The sequence below is a fragment of the Eubalaena glacialis genome, chromosome 10 (genome assembly GCF_028564815.1).
Source record: "Eubalaena glacialis isolate mEubGla1 chromosome 10, mEubGla1.1.hap2.+ XY, whole genome shotgun sequence".
In the NCBI taxonomy this organism is placed as follows: Eukaryota; Metazoa; Chordata; class Mammalia; order Artiodactyla; family Balaenidae; genus Eubalaena; species Eubalaena glacialis.
The window spans coordinates 14,326,524-14,344,603 of record NC_083725.1 but is presented as its reverse complement, the minus strand read 5'-3'; the positions used below and the strand labels follow the sequence as shown (position 1 = coordinate 14,344,603).

The following is an 18,080-nucleotide window of genomic DNA, read 5'->3' as shown; positions in this document are numbered from 1 at the left end:
ATGACTTGAGATGTCGAGCATCTTTTCATGTGCTTATTGGCCATTTATATATCTTCTTTAGAGAAATGTTTATTCAAGTCCTTTGTCTATATTTTCATCAGGTTGTTTGTTTTTTTGTTGTTGAGTTTTAGAAGTTCTGTGTATTCTGGATATTAATCCCTTACCAGATATATGATTTGCAAATATTTTCTCCTATTCTGTGGGCTGCCTCCTTTTTTACTCTGGATAGTGTCTTTTTTGTTTTTTGTTTTTTTTAGATTGGTGAGGGAGATATTTTGGGAGCAGAAAAATATGGCTCATAGGTCCTGCTCTGTCCAACTGTGGCAGTCATTGGGTGAACTATAATTAAATTTGTACATGGCCTCTCCCAGGAGTCACTCTGAAATGATTACTGATAATATGTGTAAGATTCTGCTCCTGGAGGAAACCAGCATCCCGAGCTCAGTGTTCTCAGTCTCAAATTGAGTAGCTCAGCCCTTTTTGCCAACGGCACAAAGATTGCTTTCATTTATCTATGTCTTTTGCTGCCACATGGAATGGTGGTTAGAAACCATGAACTCTGGAGACAGAAACTGAGTTCAAGTCCCATTTCTGCCCTTTTGCTATCAATATTATTTCAGGTGCAAGCTAATTTACTTCTTCAAGGCTTAATCTCCTTAAGTGGGAATATTAATGCAACCTTCAAAATTTGTTGTGAGGGTTAATTAAAATAATGAACCTGGGAATTCCCTGGCGGTCCAGTGGTTAGGACTCCGTGTTCTTACTGCCGAGGGCCCAGGTTCAGTCCCTCGTCGGGGAAGCCGTGCGGTGCAGCCAAAAATAAAAAAATAAAAGTAATGAACCTGACATGATTTATTTAAGTACCCTAATATGCCAAATTAAGATCATTATCCTGACTGAGGGGATTTGAGATAGAATTCAGAGAAATCACTGAATACTAGCTTTTTTTAATAGTATCTTTTTTTTTTTTTAATTTTTTTAATGCTATTCTTGTCTGCTTACATTCTTTTTATGTATGTATGTATGTATGTATGTATGTATGGCTGTGTTGGGTCTTCGTTTCTGTGCGAGGGCTTTCTCTAGTTGTGGCAAGCGGGGGCCACTCTTCATCGCGGTGCGGGGGCCACTCTTCATCGCGGTGCGCGGGCCTCTCACTATCGCGGCCTCTCGTTGCCGAGCACAGGCTCCAGACGCGCAGGCTCAGTAATTGTGGCTCACGGGCCGAGTTGCTCCGCGGCATGTGGGATCTTCCCAGACCAGGGCTCGAACCCGCGTCCCCTGCATTGGCAGGCAGATTCTCAACCACTGCGCCAGCAGGGAAGCCCCTAATAGTATCTTTTGATGCACAAAATTTTTTAATCATCATGAAGTCCAATTTGTCTGTTTTTTCTTTTGTTACCTGTGCCTTTGATGTCATATCCAAGAAATCATTGCTAAATTCAGTGTCATGAAGATTTTGTCCTATGTTTTCTTCTAAGAGTTTTATAGTTTTAGGTCTTACGTTTAGGTCCTTGACCCATTTTGAGTTAATTTTTATATATGGTATTAGGTAAGGGTCCAAGGGTTCTAGTGACATTAAAGCTGAGACCTGGGCTTCCCTGGTGGCGCAGTGGTTAAGAATCTGCCTGCCAACGCAGGGGACACGGGTTTGAGCCCTGGTCCGGGAAGATCCCACATGCCGCGGAGCAACTAAGCCCGTGCACCACAACTGCTGAGCCTGCGCTCTAGAGCCCGCGAGCCACAACTACTGAGCCCGCATGCCACAACTACTTAGCCTGTGCACTAGAGCCTGCGAGCCACAACTACTGAAGCCCATGCGCCTAGAGCCCATGCTTCACAACAAGAGAAGCCACCACAATGAGAAGCCCGCGCACCACAATGAAGAGTAGCCCCCGCTCACCGCAACTAGAGAAAGCCCGCGCGCAGCAACAAAGACCCAACTAAGCCAAAAATAAATAAATAAATAAATAAATTTATTTAAAAAAAATAAATCTGAGACCTTTCTGTCTCGGGTACCTTCCTGTCTTGTTCACCTTTGTTTTCCCAAGATTCTGTCCGGCACAGTGGAGAGATGGAAAGAATGCGGGAGATACAGTAGGTGCTTAGTAAATATTTGTTGGATGAACAAGTGAATGGCCCACACGAGAATAGATTGTTCCCTGTTGTACTTTATACTACACCTTTATCTGGTTGCTTTCACATTGCGAGGTTTGTGTTCATATCTGCCTCCCTCTGCCAAGGGCTCCTTGAGAACAGGGGCCATGTGCAACTCATCTTTCTTTTCCCATTATTGACACAGTGTCCAATCTCATTGTAAGCCCTCCAGTGAAGGTTGAACACTAGAGTTGAACACTCAGCCTAAACATTAAAATGAATTTTGTGAAAATACACTTAAGTATGTTTGTTTGTTTGTTTGTTTTTTTAATTTTTATTTATTTATTTATGGCTGTGTTGAGTCTTCGCTTCCGTGCGAGGGCTTTCTCCAGTTGCGGCAAATGGGGGCCACTCTTCATTGCGGTGCGTGGGCCTCTCATTATCGCGGCCTCTCTTGTTGCGGAGCACAGGCTCCAGACGCGCAGGCTCAGTAATTGTGGCTCACGGGCCTAGTTGCTTTGCGGCATGTGGGATCTTCCCAGACCAGGGCTCGAACCCGTGTCCCCTGCATTGGCAGGCAGACTCTCAACCACTGCGCCACCAGGGAAGCCCCAAGTATGTTTTTTAATGGCTTTTTCTACCTAGGAATCCACAGCAATCTAAAACTCCTAGGAAGAAATTCTTAGGGAAAATCAGTGTTGTATAGAAAAGAAAAAATGTGTGCCATTGTCTTATATGACTTCAAGCTCTTATATTGTCGACTTGTGTTTTATACTTTTATAGGTTGAGTTCTAATCGGAACAACGATTGTGATCATAAGAATGTTGCTTATCTGGAGACTTAACTTTCTGCTTGCCACTAAAACCAAATTATATCCCTTAGAGATTCTCGTAAGTGAAGTGGAAATTAGGCACCTGATAATAACTTGCCCCTCTTTTAAAAAATTATACAAGATGTAGAATTTTAAAATTTGGAGAAGCTAATCACCACAATAACGAATTGGTGGACGGGGTCCCACCTCCTAGAAGTAATTGTTAACATTTAAACACGGATATCCTTCCAGACATAGCATATGGCCCCCAGATTACACTGGGGTTACACCTCTATAAATATGCTTTATATCACAAACTGTGTGTCTGTTGGAATTGCATGTGTGATCCTAACACAGTTATGCCTATGAAATAATATCTTGTCCACAATAGATGCCATTATTATTTTGGTATCTATTAATACCAAAAACAATAATTGTAAATGATATACTATTTATTTAAGTAGCTATTTGCTAGTGTTAAAAAGAGGTATGGCAATTATTACTATGTCCCATCCTTTAAGGAAATAAGCCAGTCATTTTATTTTATTATTATTATTATTACTTTTAACATTTATTTATTTGGTTGCGCCGGGTCTTAGTCACAGCACGTGGGCTCCTTAGTTGCGGCAGGTGGGCTCCTTAGTTGTGGCATGCAAACTTTTAGTTGTGGTATGCATGTTGGATCTAGTTCCCTGACCAGGGATTGAACCCGGGCCCCCTGCATTGGGAGCGCAGAGTCTTAACCACTGCACCACCAGGGAAGTCCTGAAGCCAATCATTTTAGAAAGCCTTTCACCATCTATGCCAGCAGACTTACATAAATTTTTTTTTAAAATAAAAAGAAATAAGAAATGCTCATTAATGGAATAAGACTAAGTGAGTAAAACAAAGTGGCTATTGAGTGTATTTCTCCATAAGTTCACTGTAACAGCACGGAAGAGAGTTCTCTGTTAGGGGTTCACTAACATTCCTTATAAATTTTAGTGAGGTGCCTGTGTGCATGTGAGCTGATTACTCCATTACCTGTAAACAAAAATGGGATCATAGTTAGAGTTGTACAGACCAAGGTTCAAATTCTGTCACACTAGCTATGTGACCTTGGGTGTGAGCCTAGGTTTACTTACCTTGAGATGAAGCTAGCATTTCCTGCCTGGTGTGGTCATTATGCCATGAAATGAAATAACACATATAGCATTTCTGTGTACATAGAGAACATAGAAAATAGTCCATAGTTTGGTGGCATGCTTTTTTCACTTAATCTATCATGAGTGTTTTCAATATTGATGGATCTGTATCGCATCATTTTAATGGCTGTCTAATGTTGATTTCTAGCTTGTCTTCAGTATAATTCACCCTTGAGCAGCCTCTGGCAGAGTTATTCCCTAGCTTAGGCATTTCTGTGGTTGTATGCAGCTTCCTATTGGCTGGGCTCCTCACTACCCGGGTGCCTTTGACCCTGCAGGTGTGAACGGTTTGAGGATGCTGGGGATTCTCCACGATGCAGTTGTGTTCCTGATTGAGCAACTATCTGGTGCCAAGCACTGTAGGAATTACAAATTCCGTTTCCACAAACCAGAGGAGGCCAATGAACCTCCACTGAACCCTCATGGCTCGGCCAGGGCTGAAGTCCACCTGAGGCAAGTTCTTTTCCTTTCCATAAGCAGTTTGAGGTCTTGATTTTATGATCTAATGATATAATTATTTTCCCACTTAACCTTTGAGATTTCCAGTGTTAACACTGTCCTTCACTGGTTCTATTAAAGTATATCTCTAAGTATATTTTCATCTTTTGGCTCCAGGAAGTCAGCATTTGACATGTTTAACTTCCTGGCTTCTAAACACCGGCAGCCTCCTGAATACAACCCCAATGATGAGGAAGAGGAGGAGGTACAGCTGAAGTCAGCTCGGTAAGTCTGGAGTAGAGAGCAGTCATAAGAAATACTCTTTACGAATGAAATAATGCCATTTGCGGCAACATGGAAGGATCTAGAGATTATCATACTAAGTGAAGTGAGTCAGAGAAAGACAAATACCATATGATATCACTTATATGTGGAATCAAAAATATGATACAAATGAACTTATTTACAAAACAGAAACAGACTCACAGGCACAGAAAACAAACTTTGGTTACCAAAGGGGAAAGGTGGTAGGGATAAATTAGGAGTTTGGGATTAGCAGGTACAAACTACTGTATATAAAATAGGTAAACAACAAGGTGCTACTGTATAGCACAGGGAACCATATTCAATATCCTGTAATAAACCGTAAAGGAAAAGAATGTGAAAAAGAATATATGTATAACTGAATCACTTTGCTATACACCAGAAACTAACACAACATTGTAAATCAACTATACTTCGATAAAAAATTTAAAAATAAAATAAAATAAGAAATACTCTTTGCTTCACTCTGTTGCAGTTTTGCTTAGATCACAATTTCCCAGATAACATTTAAGAAGACTGAAGTAGAGTTTGTGTTGAAGTAACAGTAGCTGGCTGGCAAAGAGAGGGGAATGTGTTACAGAGGAGAAATTCAAATAACTATAAGATGTATATTTTATTTTCTTTAACTGTAGTATACTCTGTCAGCTTTGCATGTACCACCACAGACTTCATATATAACATACTATATTTTAGGCCTGATTTTATAAGGCATTTGTTATGCTTGGGATTGAACACACAGAATAGTGTAGTCATATGCTCTAGGAACCTTTGATCCAAGACTCAAAACTGATGATTTCCTGAAGAGAATTCATTAATAACGAACCGTCTCTCTTTAGGAGGGCAACTAGTATGGATCTGCCAATGCCCATGCGTTTCCGGCACTTAAAAAAGACTTCTAAGGAGGCAGTTGGTGTCTACAGGTATGGCTAAAATTGTAGAAAGAATTATAGAAAACTAATGAAGTTTTCCAAAATCAAAGTGGATCAAATGCTGGAGTGACCTCCTTCATTCAGTAAGTGAGGTTTTTATCGATATTACTAATTGAACCTGATGTCCTGGGATCCTGCAACTCCTTGTGTTGAACGAGGAATTTCACACAGTAAGCTTTAAAGTATTGCTACTTCTGGTGGGCTTTGGAACGGAGAAATCTTTAATCCTTGGCTGTTTGTTAGAGTGATTAATATACTCAAATCAGGTGGGTCCAGATTCTTTCCAAGTCTCTGTCTCTCCTGGGGAACTAATAGACCAGGAGATTTTATTCATTTATTCATGTATTCACACATTTAACCTTATTTGCAAAATCTGCGGCTGATGTCTTTTCCATCTTTATGTCCTAGGTCTCCCATCCATGGCCGGGGTCTTTTTTGTAAGAGAAACATCGACGCAGGTGAGATGGTGATTGAGTACGCTGGCAATGTCATCCGTTCCATCCAGACTGACAAGCGAGAGAAGTACTATGACAGCAAGGTGAGTTCCACACTTTCATTCTCCAGTTCTTTTGTTATAGAAAGGGGCCATCAACTATAAAGATGATCCCTAGATCACGGAAGAATTAGTGTGTGTGTGTATATATATATATATATATATATATATATATTTTTTTTTTTTTTTTTTTTTTTTTTTACATTTTAACATCTCTGAATTTGTGGTGTGCCCAGTCCACTCTCGGGATTAGCACACAAAGATACTCTTTGAAGGTTTGTCTGAATGGATCCCAGGGTCACAAGCACACAGTGACGGGAATTCCCTGGCGGTCCGGTGGTTAGGACTCGACGCTTTCCCTGCAGGGGCCCGGGTTCAATCCCTGGTCGGGAAACTAAGATCCCGCAAGCTGCTCGGTGCAGCTAAAAAAAAACAACAACAACACATAGTGACACAAGTTTTAGGTTTCTCTTGCCTGTGGAGACATTAAGAAACCTCTAGTCTATTGCCTGTAATCTAGGAATTTGTCATGGAGGCATCCTGAAAGATGGGAGAAATCCAGAAATTTTATCAGAAGAACCTGTTCATCAGTGGCTAAGGTCACATCAGAAAAAGGTTGGGAAATGTTGTCAAGCCTGCGCTGTAATAAATAACAGGTTCTTCTCCGCTCTCCTTCCTGTAGGGCATCGGTTGCTACATGTTCCGGATCGATGACTCCGAGGTGGTAGATGCCACCATGCATGGAAACGCTGCCCGCTTCATCAATCACTCATGTGAGCCTAACTGCTACTCTCGGGTTATCAATATCGACGGGCAGAAACACATTGTCATCTTCGCCATGCGCAAAATCTACCGAGGGGAGGAACTCACTTACGACTATAAGTTCCCCATTGAGGATGCCAGCAACAAGCTACCCTGCAACTGTGGTGCCAAGAAATGCCGGAAGTTCCTAAACTAAAGCTGCTCTTCTCCCCACTGTTGGAGCACTAGGACCCAGGGCCTCCAAAACAGTGCCGAAGGCCTTTGCCGGCAGCCAGGAGTTCCAGGATTGAGTGGGCACAGTTGAGGGGCCTGCGTGACGGCTGGGCTCCCTTAGGCCCCATATTCACATTATACATGTGATCATAGTCCTGGAGAGGGATGAGGTCTCGAAGCAAAGATCCGCGATCGGCTTTCTCCTGGGGCCCCTCTGATTGCGTGCCGTTAAAAAGTGGGAAACGGGTCCCTAGCAGACTTGCCTGGAAGGAGCCTATAGAGGGTTAGTTATGTTGGGAGATCGGGCCTGAGCACCTCCTCAGAGAGAAGTTGCCATCCTCGCCTTGGCCTTTCCAGAGCACTGTAAGCAAGGGGTCAGGCACAGCCCCGGTGCGGGGTTGGTTGGGTACCTGACAGTTTGCCAGCCGGGCCCAGCCTGTAGCCATGTGTTGAACAAAGACGGTCTGGTGGTTTTCCCTACTATGCTCCCACTTGAGAGTTCCCTTCTGGTTGGGAGACAGGATTTCGTAGCACCTTTGGTGTCAAAGGCTGTCTTGGGGTTGTGCCAGTTTATTACCAAACGTTGAGCCTGTGGGCTGTAAGTGGGAGTGTTACCCCCATGAGCCTTATCTCAGTCAGTCACCTTCCTAGACAATAGGAGCGGCTTCCCTCTCATTCCTTCTCTTCACTCCACTTTTCTCGTCCCCCGTTCTGCATCCCACTGCTTTCCCGTGCTCTCTGGGTGGTAGGGGAGAGTGACTCCCTGCTCGAGGACACTCCCTGTTGGGCATAGGATGTGCCTACAAAATGTTCCCTGAGCCTGTAAGCACTCCCAGTGGGGAAGTGGACAGGAGCCATTGGCCATAACCAGACAGAATTCGGAGATGTTTTCATAAAACTCCACTGAGAGTTTTAAAGAAATATATGTAGCATGATTTTTCAGAAGAGGAAGATTATTTAAATAGGAGTTGAATCATGCAACGACCAGAGTATCACAACCAGGGTAACCCCTGGGCCCCATTCCTAGGACATGATAACTTTACTTTCCCCTTGTTAAGACATAGGAAGACTTAATTTTTAAATGGTCAGTGTCCAGTTGAAGGCAGAACACTAATCAGATTTCAAGGCCCAAAACTTGGGGACTAGACCACCTTGTATCGAGGGAACTCTGCCACCTGCACAAAATCTATGGATAAAGTAAATTAAATGACACTACTGCCCTGATTACTCCCTAGGATGTGGTCAAAACAGCATCAAATGTTTCTTCTCTTCCTTTCCCCAAGACAGTGTCCTGAACCTGTTAAATTAAGTCATTGGATTTTACTCTGTTCTGTTTACAGTTTACTATTTAAGGTTTTATAAATGTAAATATATTTTGTATATTTTTCTATGAGAAGCACTTCATAGGGAGAAGCACTTATGACAAGGCTATTTTTTAAACCGCGGTATTATCCTAATTTAAAAGAAGATCGGTTTTTAATAATTTTTTATTTTCATAGGATGAAGTTAGAGAAAATATTCAGCTGAACACACAAAGTCTGGTTTTTCCTGCCCAACTTCCCCCTGGAAGGTGTACTTTTTGTTGTTTAATGTGTAGCTCGTTTGTGCCCTGTTGACATAAACGTTTCCTGGGTTTGCTCTTTGACAATAAATGGCAAAGGAAGGTCCCCCAACTCCATCGGGCCACTCCCCTCCTTCCCAAATCGAAGCTCCTGAAAAGGCTGCGGTAGGATCTCGACACAGCAGTTTCTCCTCTTCCTTCCCGCACTGTCTCTCTCCTTTCTGGCACAGCTCAGTGCTGAGAGGTGGGAACCTACACTTCCCTCGTCTTTCCTCCTTCAGAGTTAGCATCCAAGCTGAATGGCAACCTGACATTTTCCATCACCATCTGCCTCATAGGTCACCTCGTTCCCTCTCCCTCTGCCCACCAAGTCCTCATGCCTGCAAAGACCCCCTGGATCCCCTTGTGCCCTCTTTTGGGGCAGCCCGTTGAAACTGAAGCACAGTCTGACCACTCACGATAAAGCAGATTCTCCTCTGCCTCTGTCAGCTACAAGGTTTCAGAGCAGCGTAGTCCAGTGGAGGGCGAGGCACCTTTTCGCGCCTCGAGAAGCCCATTCCTACGGAGGGAAGCCTAGCGAAGCAATACGACTCAGCCCAGCGCTCTCTGCCCCGGGACTCGTGGCTCTGCTGTGCCTTCCATCCTGGGCTCCCTGTTCTTCCGTGACCTTAAGAACTTTGGTGGCTCTGCTGGAACATTGTCACTGTTTTCACTGTCATGCAGGGAGCCCAGCACTGTGGCCAGGAAGGCAGAGACTCCCTGTCATCGTGGAGAAGTGCCAGCAGGGGACTGGGGAAAAGCACTCTAGCCAGACCTCACCTCCCTTCCTCCTTTTGCCCGTGAACAAGATACAGTGGCCCAAGGGGTTCCACTAGTGTCTGGTTTCCTTTATTATTGCACTGTGTGAGGTTTTTTTGTAAATCCTTTTATTCCTATTTTTTTTAAAGAAAAAAACCTTAAGCTGCATTTGTTACTGAAATGATTAATGCACTGATGGGTCAGTAATTCACCTTGAGAAAGACCCAAAGGCCAGTCGGGGGTGGGGGAAACTCAGCTAAATAGACCTAGTTACTGCCCTGCTAGGCCGTGCTGTACTGTGAGCCCCTCCTCAGCTCTTTCTACCAGTCCCAAACCCTGAGGCCAGGGGAGGAACCCCCAGCTCTCCTTCTCCTGCCAGCTGCAGATGGTTTGCCTTGCCTTTCCACTCCCTGTCAACCACGGAAATGAGGAATTCCTCTTAGAGCTCAGCCTTGAGTCCATTGCCAAAATTCAGCGTACCTGCCAGCAACTTGGGGAATAAGCTAAGGTTTCCCTACAAGAGGGAACGAAGGCAAAAAAAAGAAATGGCATAGCTATCTCCAAAACACCTCCGAGTTTGTTTTGAAAGTGACCAAGGGAATCTCCGCACAAAAGTGCAGACTGAGGAACTGTGGTGGGTCATTCCCAAGAATCCCCTAAGGGGCATCCCAAATCCCTAAGGAGTAACAGCTGCAAACCTGGTCAGTTCTCAGTGACAGAGCCAGCTCACTTACAGCTTTGCTGCTAGAACCTGTTGTGGCTGCATTTCCTGGTGGCCAGTGACAACTGTGTAACCAGAATAGCTGCATGGCGCTGACCCTTTGGCCGGAACTTGGTCCCTTGGCTCCCTCCATTACCATCCGCCACCTCCAGCCCAGCCCCTCCTGTTTTTAGACCAATGACAAGAATCAAGGGGGAAGCCCTGGCAGCTATATATAAGTTTTCAACCAGACTCCTTGGCCGGGATCCACTCCACCACCCCGCTTGCCTCTGTCAAACCCCCGGCCAATGCCGTGAGCACCATGCAGCTCCCTTGATTTAAAAAAAAAAAAAAAAAATACAACAACAAAAAAAAACAAAAAACAACAAAAAAAAACCTTTTAATGAATGTATCTTTCTAAAGGACTGTCGTTCAATCAAATATCTGAAAATACTAAAGGTCAAAACCTTGTCAGATGTTAAGTTTGATTTGGGATTTTTTAAAATAGAAATCAAGTTGTGGTTTTTTTGGGTTTTTTTTTTAAAGGAAAAGCGGGTCATTGCAAAGGGCTGGGTGTAATTTTATGTTTCATTTCCTTCATTTTAAAGCAATACAAGGTTATCTAGCAGATGGTTTTGTGCCGAATCATGAATACCAGTCAAGTCTCACACTCTGAAAACTTGCAACTTTTTGGTTTTGGTTTTCAAATAAATATAAATATGATATATATAGGAACTAATATAGTAATGCACCATGTAACAAAGCCTAGTTCAGTCCATGGCTTTTAATTCTCTTAACACTATAGATAAGGATTGTGTTACAGTTGCTAGTAGTGGCAGGAAAATGTCAGTCTGGCGCTCCTCTGATCCCCCCAAATGGGGGGGGGGAACCCATCCTAAGGGGATGGCGGAACAGTCCATTCCTGGGATCAGAGAGAAATGCAGAAATGGTGTCACCTGGATTTTTTCTGCCTGTGAATGTTGCCAGTCAGTACCTGTACTCCTTGTTTCTCTATTTTTGGTTATGAATGTTGGGGTTACCACCTGCATTTAGGGGAAAATTGTGTTCTGTGCTTTCCTGGTATCTTGTTCCGAGGTACTCTAGTTCTGTCTTTCAACCAAGAAAATAGACTTGTGGTGTTTCTTTTATTGAACTTTTAACAGTCTCTTTAGTAAATACAGGTAGTTGAATAATTGTTTCAAAAGCTCAACAGATGACAAGCTTCTTTTCTAGAAATAAGACATTTCTTGACAACTTTATCATGTATAACAGATCTTTCAGTTTTTTTTTTTCCTTGTGTTCTTCCAAGCTTCTGGTTAGAGAAAAAGAGAAAAAAAAAGGAAAAAAATGTGTCTAAAGTCCATCAGTGTTAACTCCCTGTGACAGGGATGAAGGAAAATACTTTAATAGTTCAAAAAATAATAATGCTGAAAGCTGTCTACGAAAGACTGAATGTAAAAGTAAAAAGTGTACATAGTTGTAAAAAAAAAGGAGTTTTTAAACATGTTTATTTTCTATGCACTTTTTTTTATTTAAGTGATAGTTTAATTAATAAACATGTCAAGTTTATTGCTGCACATGGTTGAACTTTCTTTTGGCTTTGGCTGAGGTGGACGAATGGGAGGGGCGTGGCCCGTGACCTGATTACAGAGTCCCTTCCACAGTCCTTCCTTTTAAGGTGGAATCATGAAATCATTCCCCACCGCCTTCCTTCAGGCCCCACTCTACACTGTCTCTCTTAACCATATTTTCTTCCCTTATTCATCAGTGATGTATGTTCAGGACCTAATGAACTCTGGATGTGAGGAAGGGGTCAAGAGGACAAAGGAATAGTTCCTTTACTTGGTACATATCCCCCTCCTTCATCCACGGGTGGTCAAGCGTTGGCTTCTAATGAGTTCCTCACAATCTATGAATAAAATGAAAGCATTTCAGGGAGAGCCTGGGCAGTACCCTCTCTTTGCTCCACTCCACCTTAAAGCTGAAATGCGATTTACTTACTCTGTTTCTCCCTAGGACTGGGGTGGGGGTAGGGAGGCAGTTGAGAAATATTTGTAAATATATTCTGCCAAGCCAGGGTCACTATCCCCAGGCTAAAGGGGGCTGAGTTTACACTGCAGCCAAGGAATGGTCAACACTCCTCCTCATGGGGGCTGGTCCTCAAACGGACCTCCTCCCTCTGGATCAGCTGGCTGGAGGCTCGGCCCTCACCCCTTTCTCCTCCCTCTCACGGTGAGTCACCTTTTCGGATTTTGCAGGTGAGCACCATGGGGACTCCAAATGATCAGGCAGTGTTGCAGGCCATCTTCAACCCCGACACTCCGTTTGGAGACACTGTTGGGTTGGACCTGGGAGAGGAAGCAGAGAAGGAAGGAGGAGATGAAGGTCAGTATTCGACCTTGGAGTATAGCTCTCCACATTGGCTGGTCTGCTGCCTCGCTGGGGTGGCAGAGGTAGGTGGTCTTACGAGGGCCCTTGTTCCATGACCGTTGGATGATGATTGCTGACCCTCAGTGCACTGACGGGGGCTTGGCAGGAGTCACTGTGGCCAGAGGAGAAAGCCAGGTTTGTCCTCCACCACCCCCCTCTGAACTTACCTCCCCACTCAGTTCACCCCATGGTCCAAGCTTAACTGTGCTGGTGGGGAGAGGGGCCATGTGATACGCTCACGTCTTTGTCAGAGTATATCACACTCCACAGCAGGGAAGAAAGAAACAGGGCAGGGGGTGGCTCAGCTAAACGGCTCCAACCTAAGCAAGTATTCAGTGTCACACACCTTACAAGCCAAGCCCTGAGCTAATTCTTCCAGAGCGAGTGCGCTCACTGGCTTTTCCACCAGCCCCTAAGGGGGCCTGCTGTCCGCGTCAGGGGTTTTTGATGCCCTTTGTTTCTAAAGGAGTGAAACCTAAGCCTTAATGCAACTTCAGGCTGAAAAGCTGAGAGAAACACTGGAAATGGTTTTCATGACCCGGGTATGTCATGGCGGCCTTCCTGTTGGAAGCAGTGGAGTAGAACAAAACAGAGACAGACTGAAGAGCCAGAAAGACCTGGGTTCAAATCCAAGCTGTGCAGCTTATGGGCGGTGTGACCTTGAGCAAATCGTTTAGCTACAGGCTAAGGAGTTTGGGTTTCATTCTCTTGGCAGTGGGGAGCCAACCAAGGCCCCTTTCCCAGGTCCCTTTGGAACTTTAAGCAGGGCTAGCTCTCTGCCTTGCTGACCTCAGTTCCCCCTGCCCCAAACACCGCATCTGACTCCTGCTGTGACCTACACCCCTGCCCAGTCAGCCCTGGCTCATGTCCCAGGTTTCCAAAGCCCCAGGTGGCTTTTGCTTCCTGCTCCCAACTGCACACCTGTCCCCTCCTGGCTCCCTCCCTGGCACAGATGGAGTTTTCCCTCGAGCACAGCTGGAGCAGTCCAAGGCCCTGGAGCTGCAAGGGGTGATGGCAGCAGAGGCTGGCGACCTCAGCACAGCCCTGGAGAGGTTTGGCCAAGCCATCAACCTGCTGCCTGAGAGGGCCTCGGCTTACAGCAACCGAGCCCAGGCCCGGCGACTCCAGGGAGACGTGGCAGGTGAGGGGAGAGTCCCTGGAGCCTGTGCAGAGGGGCCGGGGAGGGCACAGACCAGAGACGGTGTGTCTGTGGGGCTTGGGCACGGAGCGTGGGAAGTCACTAAGCCCCTCTGGAACCTATGTCTCTACCCATAAGAGACATATCATGGGCTCGGCTAATCTCTTGGGGATATTGGGAGAGTCAGGGGGACGGCATTCCATTCACTTATTTATAAAAATTTAATGAGAGCCTACTATTCTAGCAGTGGGCTAGGTGCTGAGGATTAGAGTGCTTATAGCAATTACTATGTGCCAGGCACTCAGCACTTCACATGTGAGTTGCAGTCATTCATATAATCCTCACAACAACCCTAAAAGGTCTGTGCTATTGTTATCTCCATTTTGCAGATGAAGAAACTGAAGCATGGAGGTTAAGTAGCTTCCTACTCACGCAGCTGAGAAGCGGCAGAGCTGGGATGTGGTCCAGGTGGCAGGGCTCCAGAGCCAGTGCTCTTAATCCCCGCGTGATACTGCTTCTCCAGAAGCTCACAGCCTAGAGGGTAGAACAGACACATAAATATAATAGCAGCATAACAAGCTGAGAGGGTTCAGCACGGCATCTATTCCCGAGGGGTGAGGTTTGAAGGATGAGTAGGCGTTAGCTGGATGGAGGGCAGGGAGTGGGAGAAGGCACGGCCTGTAGAGGTCCTGAAGTCATGGACAGGTACAGGGAATCTGGCTGGAAAAGGGCGTGCTGGAAGAATGGAGCCTCTCCAGAGCATGGAGAGGTAAACAGGGGCCAGAGAGTGAACAACTGCGAACATGAGGCCGAGATCAGACTTTGTCTTGAAAACACTGGAAATCACTAACGGGTTTCAACTAAAGGGTAAACCACAGAAGCCTAGTAGGGAACTACTAGACTATCGAGACCCGTGGTGGTAGAGGTGTTCCTGGGGCCAGGAATGCCAGGCTGGGGAGTTTGGACTCCATTCTGGGAATATTGGGGGACTCTGAGGGCCTTTCCCAGGCTTGTCTGCCACCTGGCTTTGGCAGAGCAGGGCCATAAAGGCCGCTGGGACAGCCTGCAGACCAAAACCCCAGAGAGCATCAGAGGGGATTCTGCCTGGAGAAGGCCTTCAATTCCTCCTGACCAGCTCCTCTGAGGGAAACCAAGGAATGCTGTGATTAGAAAGCTTCTCAACCGACCAGTCAGGATGGGGAGCAGAGCCTCTGCTGGGTTCCGGGGACCAAAACACACAGCGAGAGGACAGGGAAGACCAGCCTTGCTGTAGGATGCTGCTGGCACTCCCCCAGTGCCCTGCCCTGGCAGGCGCTATAGACCAGAGAACTTGAGTGAATTGAAGCAGAGCCCAGAAGAAATGCAGCCCGGTACTCTACAGTGGATACCAGCTGGCTGCCTGAGGTTGAGTTCACAGCTCTGATGCCTAATAAGCCAAGTATTTATGAGGATGATTAAAAACAAAAATGCTGCAGGCCAGCTCTGGCTCCAAGACCTCTTTCAAAGAAAATTAGATACAAAATAATGAAGACCATGGAAATAAAGAATGAGAAGAGGCAGTCAGTAGAGAACACAGGTGAGAGAAGCGGTTTTAAGGCAGCAATGGAAAAGAGGAGAGAAATGTCTTAAAAGTTAGAGAGGGACTTCCTTGGGAGTCCAGTGGTTAAGAATCTGCGCTTTCACTGCAGGGTCACGGGTTCAATCCCTGGTCGGCGAATTAAGATTCTGCATGCCCCGCGGTGCGGCAAAAAAAAAAAAAAAAAAAAAGAGAGAGGAAAAAAAGGACTTTATTGTATAAGACATGGTTGTCAGTTAATTCTAATGTTTTTGGACTCTGGGATTCGGAATCAGTCACCTGGCACATGGTAGATGGTTAATAACGTATGCGTGCCTGGCAACAGGGCCAGATTCATAACACAGTGACCCTCCGTCCGTGTTTTGATGTATCAGACGGTGGAAAATAACACGGACAAGGCGAGACCTGGACTTCAGTCCCAGCTCTGCCACTAACTGGCTGTGCAGCCCAAGCCGAGTCTTGCCAACTCTTCCAGTCTTCATCTGCGTAAAGGGAATAACAATACCGATCTCTAGGGTCAAGTGCAGGCGGGATGTAAACGGCCGAGCCCCAGAGCCTCCACTCGGGGCCGGATCGCTTGCAGGCCGCAGCCCTGACCCCCGCCCGTCCGTCGGTCCCGCAGGCGCCCTGGAGGACCTGGAGCGCACGCTGGCGCTGAGCGGCGGCCGGGGTCGCGCCGCCCGCCAGGCCTTCGTGCAGCGCGGGCTCGTGGCTCGACTGCAGGGCCGGGACGACGACGCCCGCGGGGACTTCGAGCGGGCGGCGCGGCTGGGCAGCCCGTTCGCTCGGCGCCAGCTGGTGCTGCTCAACCCGTACGCGGCGCTGTGCAACCGCATGCTGGCCGACGTGATGGGGCAGCTGCGCGGGCCCCGCGACCGGCGCTGAGCCGCCGGCGGGCGGGCGTGGGGGGAAGGGGGGTGCCCGCAACCAATAAACCTGCCGGCTCTCCCAGCCACCGCCTGTGTCTGCGTCCTCCGGCGTTCCCGCAGGGAAGGGCACTCAAGTATCCCCGGCGCGCGAGTCTGTCAGCGAAGCCCGGGACGTGGTCCCGGAGCCGCCGCCCTCGGGGAGGGGGGAGTTCTTTGGGCCGAGGTCGGGCATCGATTGGCCCTGCCTGGCGCAGCCCGGGCCCCTGCGGACGACTGCGGTGCTCATCAGACCTGAGCAGTCGCTCCGGCTGCTCTCGGGGAGTGAGCCAGGTGAGCTGCACCGGAAGGCGGGGCGAGGCGGGGGCGGGCATGCTTCGCGACCCCCGCCTCCTGGATCCCCTCCTCTTCGGCCCAAATCCGGAGGAGGGGAGAAGGGGCGTAGGTGGGTGAGGGAAGCGGGCAGGGGAGAGCCGGGGTCGGGAGGAGGACGGTCCCTTTGGGGGAGGGGCACGTGTACCCGAGTGTTTACGCGCGCGCGCGTGTGTGTGTCTGGGCCTGGTGCGGGCTGCAAGGTTGCAGGTTGTTTCTGTGTACCTGCGAGCGTGTGCCTGTTTGTCCCGTGGAGTCAGAGCTCAGTTCTGTGCCCCCAAGGTGTACAGGTACGTGCTGGCTGGGTTTGGACCTTTGGGCTCGACCATTTGCGTCTTTGCCTTCACCACTGTGGATCGTTCTACATTTGTGTTTCCGTGCATGGTTTATTTTTGTTTCTGGAGAGTAAATTCCTGGAGCAGTTATTAAGCTTGTCTGCTCTCACCTGGCTAACATCGAGGCCTGCCCCCTTCTCTTGGCAGCCTGGGGCCCAGGCCGGGGCCACCATGGCGCTGCCTCCAGGGCCAGCTACCCTCCCGCACACACTTCTGCTCCTGCCGGCCCTTCTGAGCTCAGGTACACCCCTGTTCAGCCCTTGGCCATGCATTTGTGCGGTCAAGTCCCCCTCTCTCCCCTCCTTGCCTGCATCTTCAGTTTGGGTACCCACTCCAGGCACCAGAGGTGGGTTCCCTTCATCCACCTCCCCAAGGTCCAGCCGTCCCTGGTTAGAGAACCCAGGTGCTCTGTCTCTTGGCCTGCTGCCCCTCTGTAACTGGACCTCATCCCAGTCACAGAACAGTACTAAGCCTCCACCAGCCCTCCCCAGAATCCCCTGTGTTCCAGGTTGGGGGGAGTTGGCGCCACAAATTGATGGTCATACCTGGGCAGAGCGGGCACTTCGAGAGAATGAACGCCACGCCTTCACCTGCTGGGTGGCAGGGGGGCCTGGCGCCCCCCGATTGGCCTGGTACCTGGATGGACAGCTGCAGAAGGCCAGCACCTCAAGACTGCTGAGCGTGGGCGGGGAGGCCTTCTCTGGAGGCACCAGCACTTTCACTGTCACTGCCCAGCGGGCCCAGCATGAGCTCAACTGCTCCCTGCAGGACCCAGACAGTGGCCGGTCAGCCAACGCCTCCGTCCTCCTCAATGTGCAATGTGAGTGCCCCTCAGGTGGACAGAGACAGAGGTTCTCTGCCCAGGGACCCCCAGCAGCCACCAGGCAGGTGGTCTGGTAGGACATTTAAAAAACACTTAAGCACTCTGCAAATATTAACTCACTTAATCCTCACAATAATCCTATGAGGTAATTACTATTGTTGTCCCCCCATTTTACAAATGACAACACTGAGGCACAGAGAGGTTAAGCAATCTGCCCAGGGTCATACAGCTGG

The 18,080-nt window shown here is 47.6% G+C and overlaps 3 protein-coding genes and 1 long non-coding RNA gene across 17 annotated transcripts in view; 3 read left to right on the top strand and 1 right to left on the bottom strand.

Moving 5' to 3' along the window:
- Window positions 1–11,873, top strand: part of KMT2A (lysine methyltransferase 2A) — a 74,662-nt gene extending 62,789 nt beyond the window's left edge. For 4 of the 7 annotated variants that reach the window (XM_061203497.1, XM_061203496.1, XM_061203494.1 and 1 more), the window contains 5 exons: window positions 4,368–4,542; window positions 4,705–4,812; window positions 5,688–5,771; window positions 6,189–6,318; window positions 6,956–11,873. In XM_061203497.1, the coding sequence (XP_061059480.1) occupies window positions 4,368–4,542; window positions 4,705–4,812; window positions 5,688–5,771; window positions 6,189–6,318; window positions 6,956–7,231 (773 nt within the window). In that variant the 3' untranslated portion in view covers window positions 7,232–11,873. The remainder of the gene's footprint in view (window positions 1–4,367; window positions 4,543–4,704; window positions 4,813–5,687; window positions 5,772–6,188; window positions 6,319–6,955) is intronic. The other 3 variants (XM_061203499.1, XM_061203498.1, XM_061203495.1) reach the window with 2 other exon arrangements.
- LOC133099698 (uncharacterized) lies at window positions 11,466–16,540 on the bottom strand. Its single transcript, XR_009702362.1, has 4 exons — window positions 16,388–16,540; window positions 14,308–14,409; window positions 12,549–12,655; window positions 11,466–11,619 (listed from the first exon to the last, which is right to left on the bottom strand). It is a non-coding gene; the product is annotated as an uncharacterized LOC133099698 (long non-coding RNA).
- On the top strand, window positions 12,507–16,404 carry TTC36 (tetratricopeptide repeat domain 36). The gene is made up of 3 exons (XM_061203512.1): window positions 12,507–12,692; window positions 13,690–13,878; window positions 16,074–16,404. Exons 1-3 carry the CDS (start codon window positions 12,575–12,577, stop codon window positions 16,334–16,336), a joined length of 570 nt encoding a protein of 189 aa, XP_061059495.1. The 5' UTR covers window positions 12,507–12,574; the 3' UTR covers window positions 16,337–16,404.
- An 81-nt stretch (window positions 16,541–16,621) lies between the features above and the next one.
- TMEM25 (transmembrane protein 25) overlaps window positions 16,622–18,080 on the top strand; it is a 20,369-nt gene continuing 18,910 nt past the window's right edge. For 2 of the 8 annotated variants that reach the window (XM_061203507.1, XM_061203508.1), the window contains exons 1-2: window positions 16,996–17,265; window positions 17,533–17,844. In XM_061203507.1, the coding sequence (XP_061059490.1) occupies window positions 17,196–17,265; window positions 17,533–17,844 (382 nt within the window). In that variant the 5' untranslated portion in view covers window positions 16,996–17,195. The other 6 variants (XM_061203505.1, XM_061203501.1, XM_061203506.1 and 3 more) reach the window with 6 other exon arrangements.

Excerpts from the sequence above, each read along its gene's own strand:
- TTC36 (XM_061203512.1), top strand. The coding sequence starts at position 12,575 with ATGGGGACTCCAAATGATCAGGCAGTGTTGCAGGCCATCTTCAACCCC. Across the intron at positions 12,693-13,689 it reads GAAGGAAGGAGGAGATGAAG|ATGGAGTTTTCCCTCGAGCA; the intron begins GTCAGTATTCGA and ends TCCCTGGCACAG. Across the intron at positions 13,879-16,073 it reads ACTCCAGGGAGACGTGGCAG|GCGCCCTGGAGGACCTGGAG; the intron begins GTGAGGGGAGAG and ends TCGGTCCCGCAG.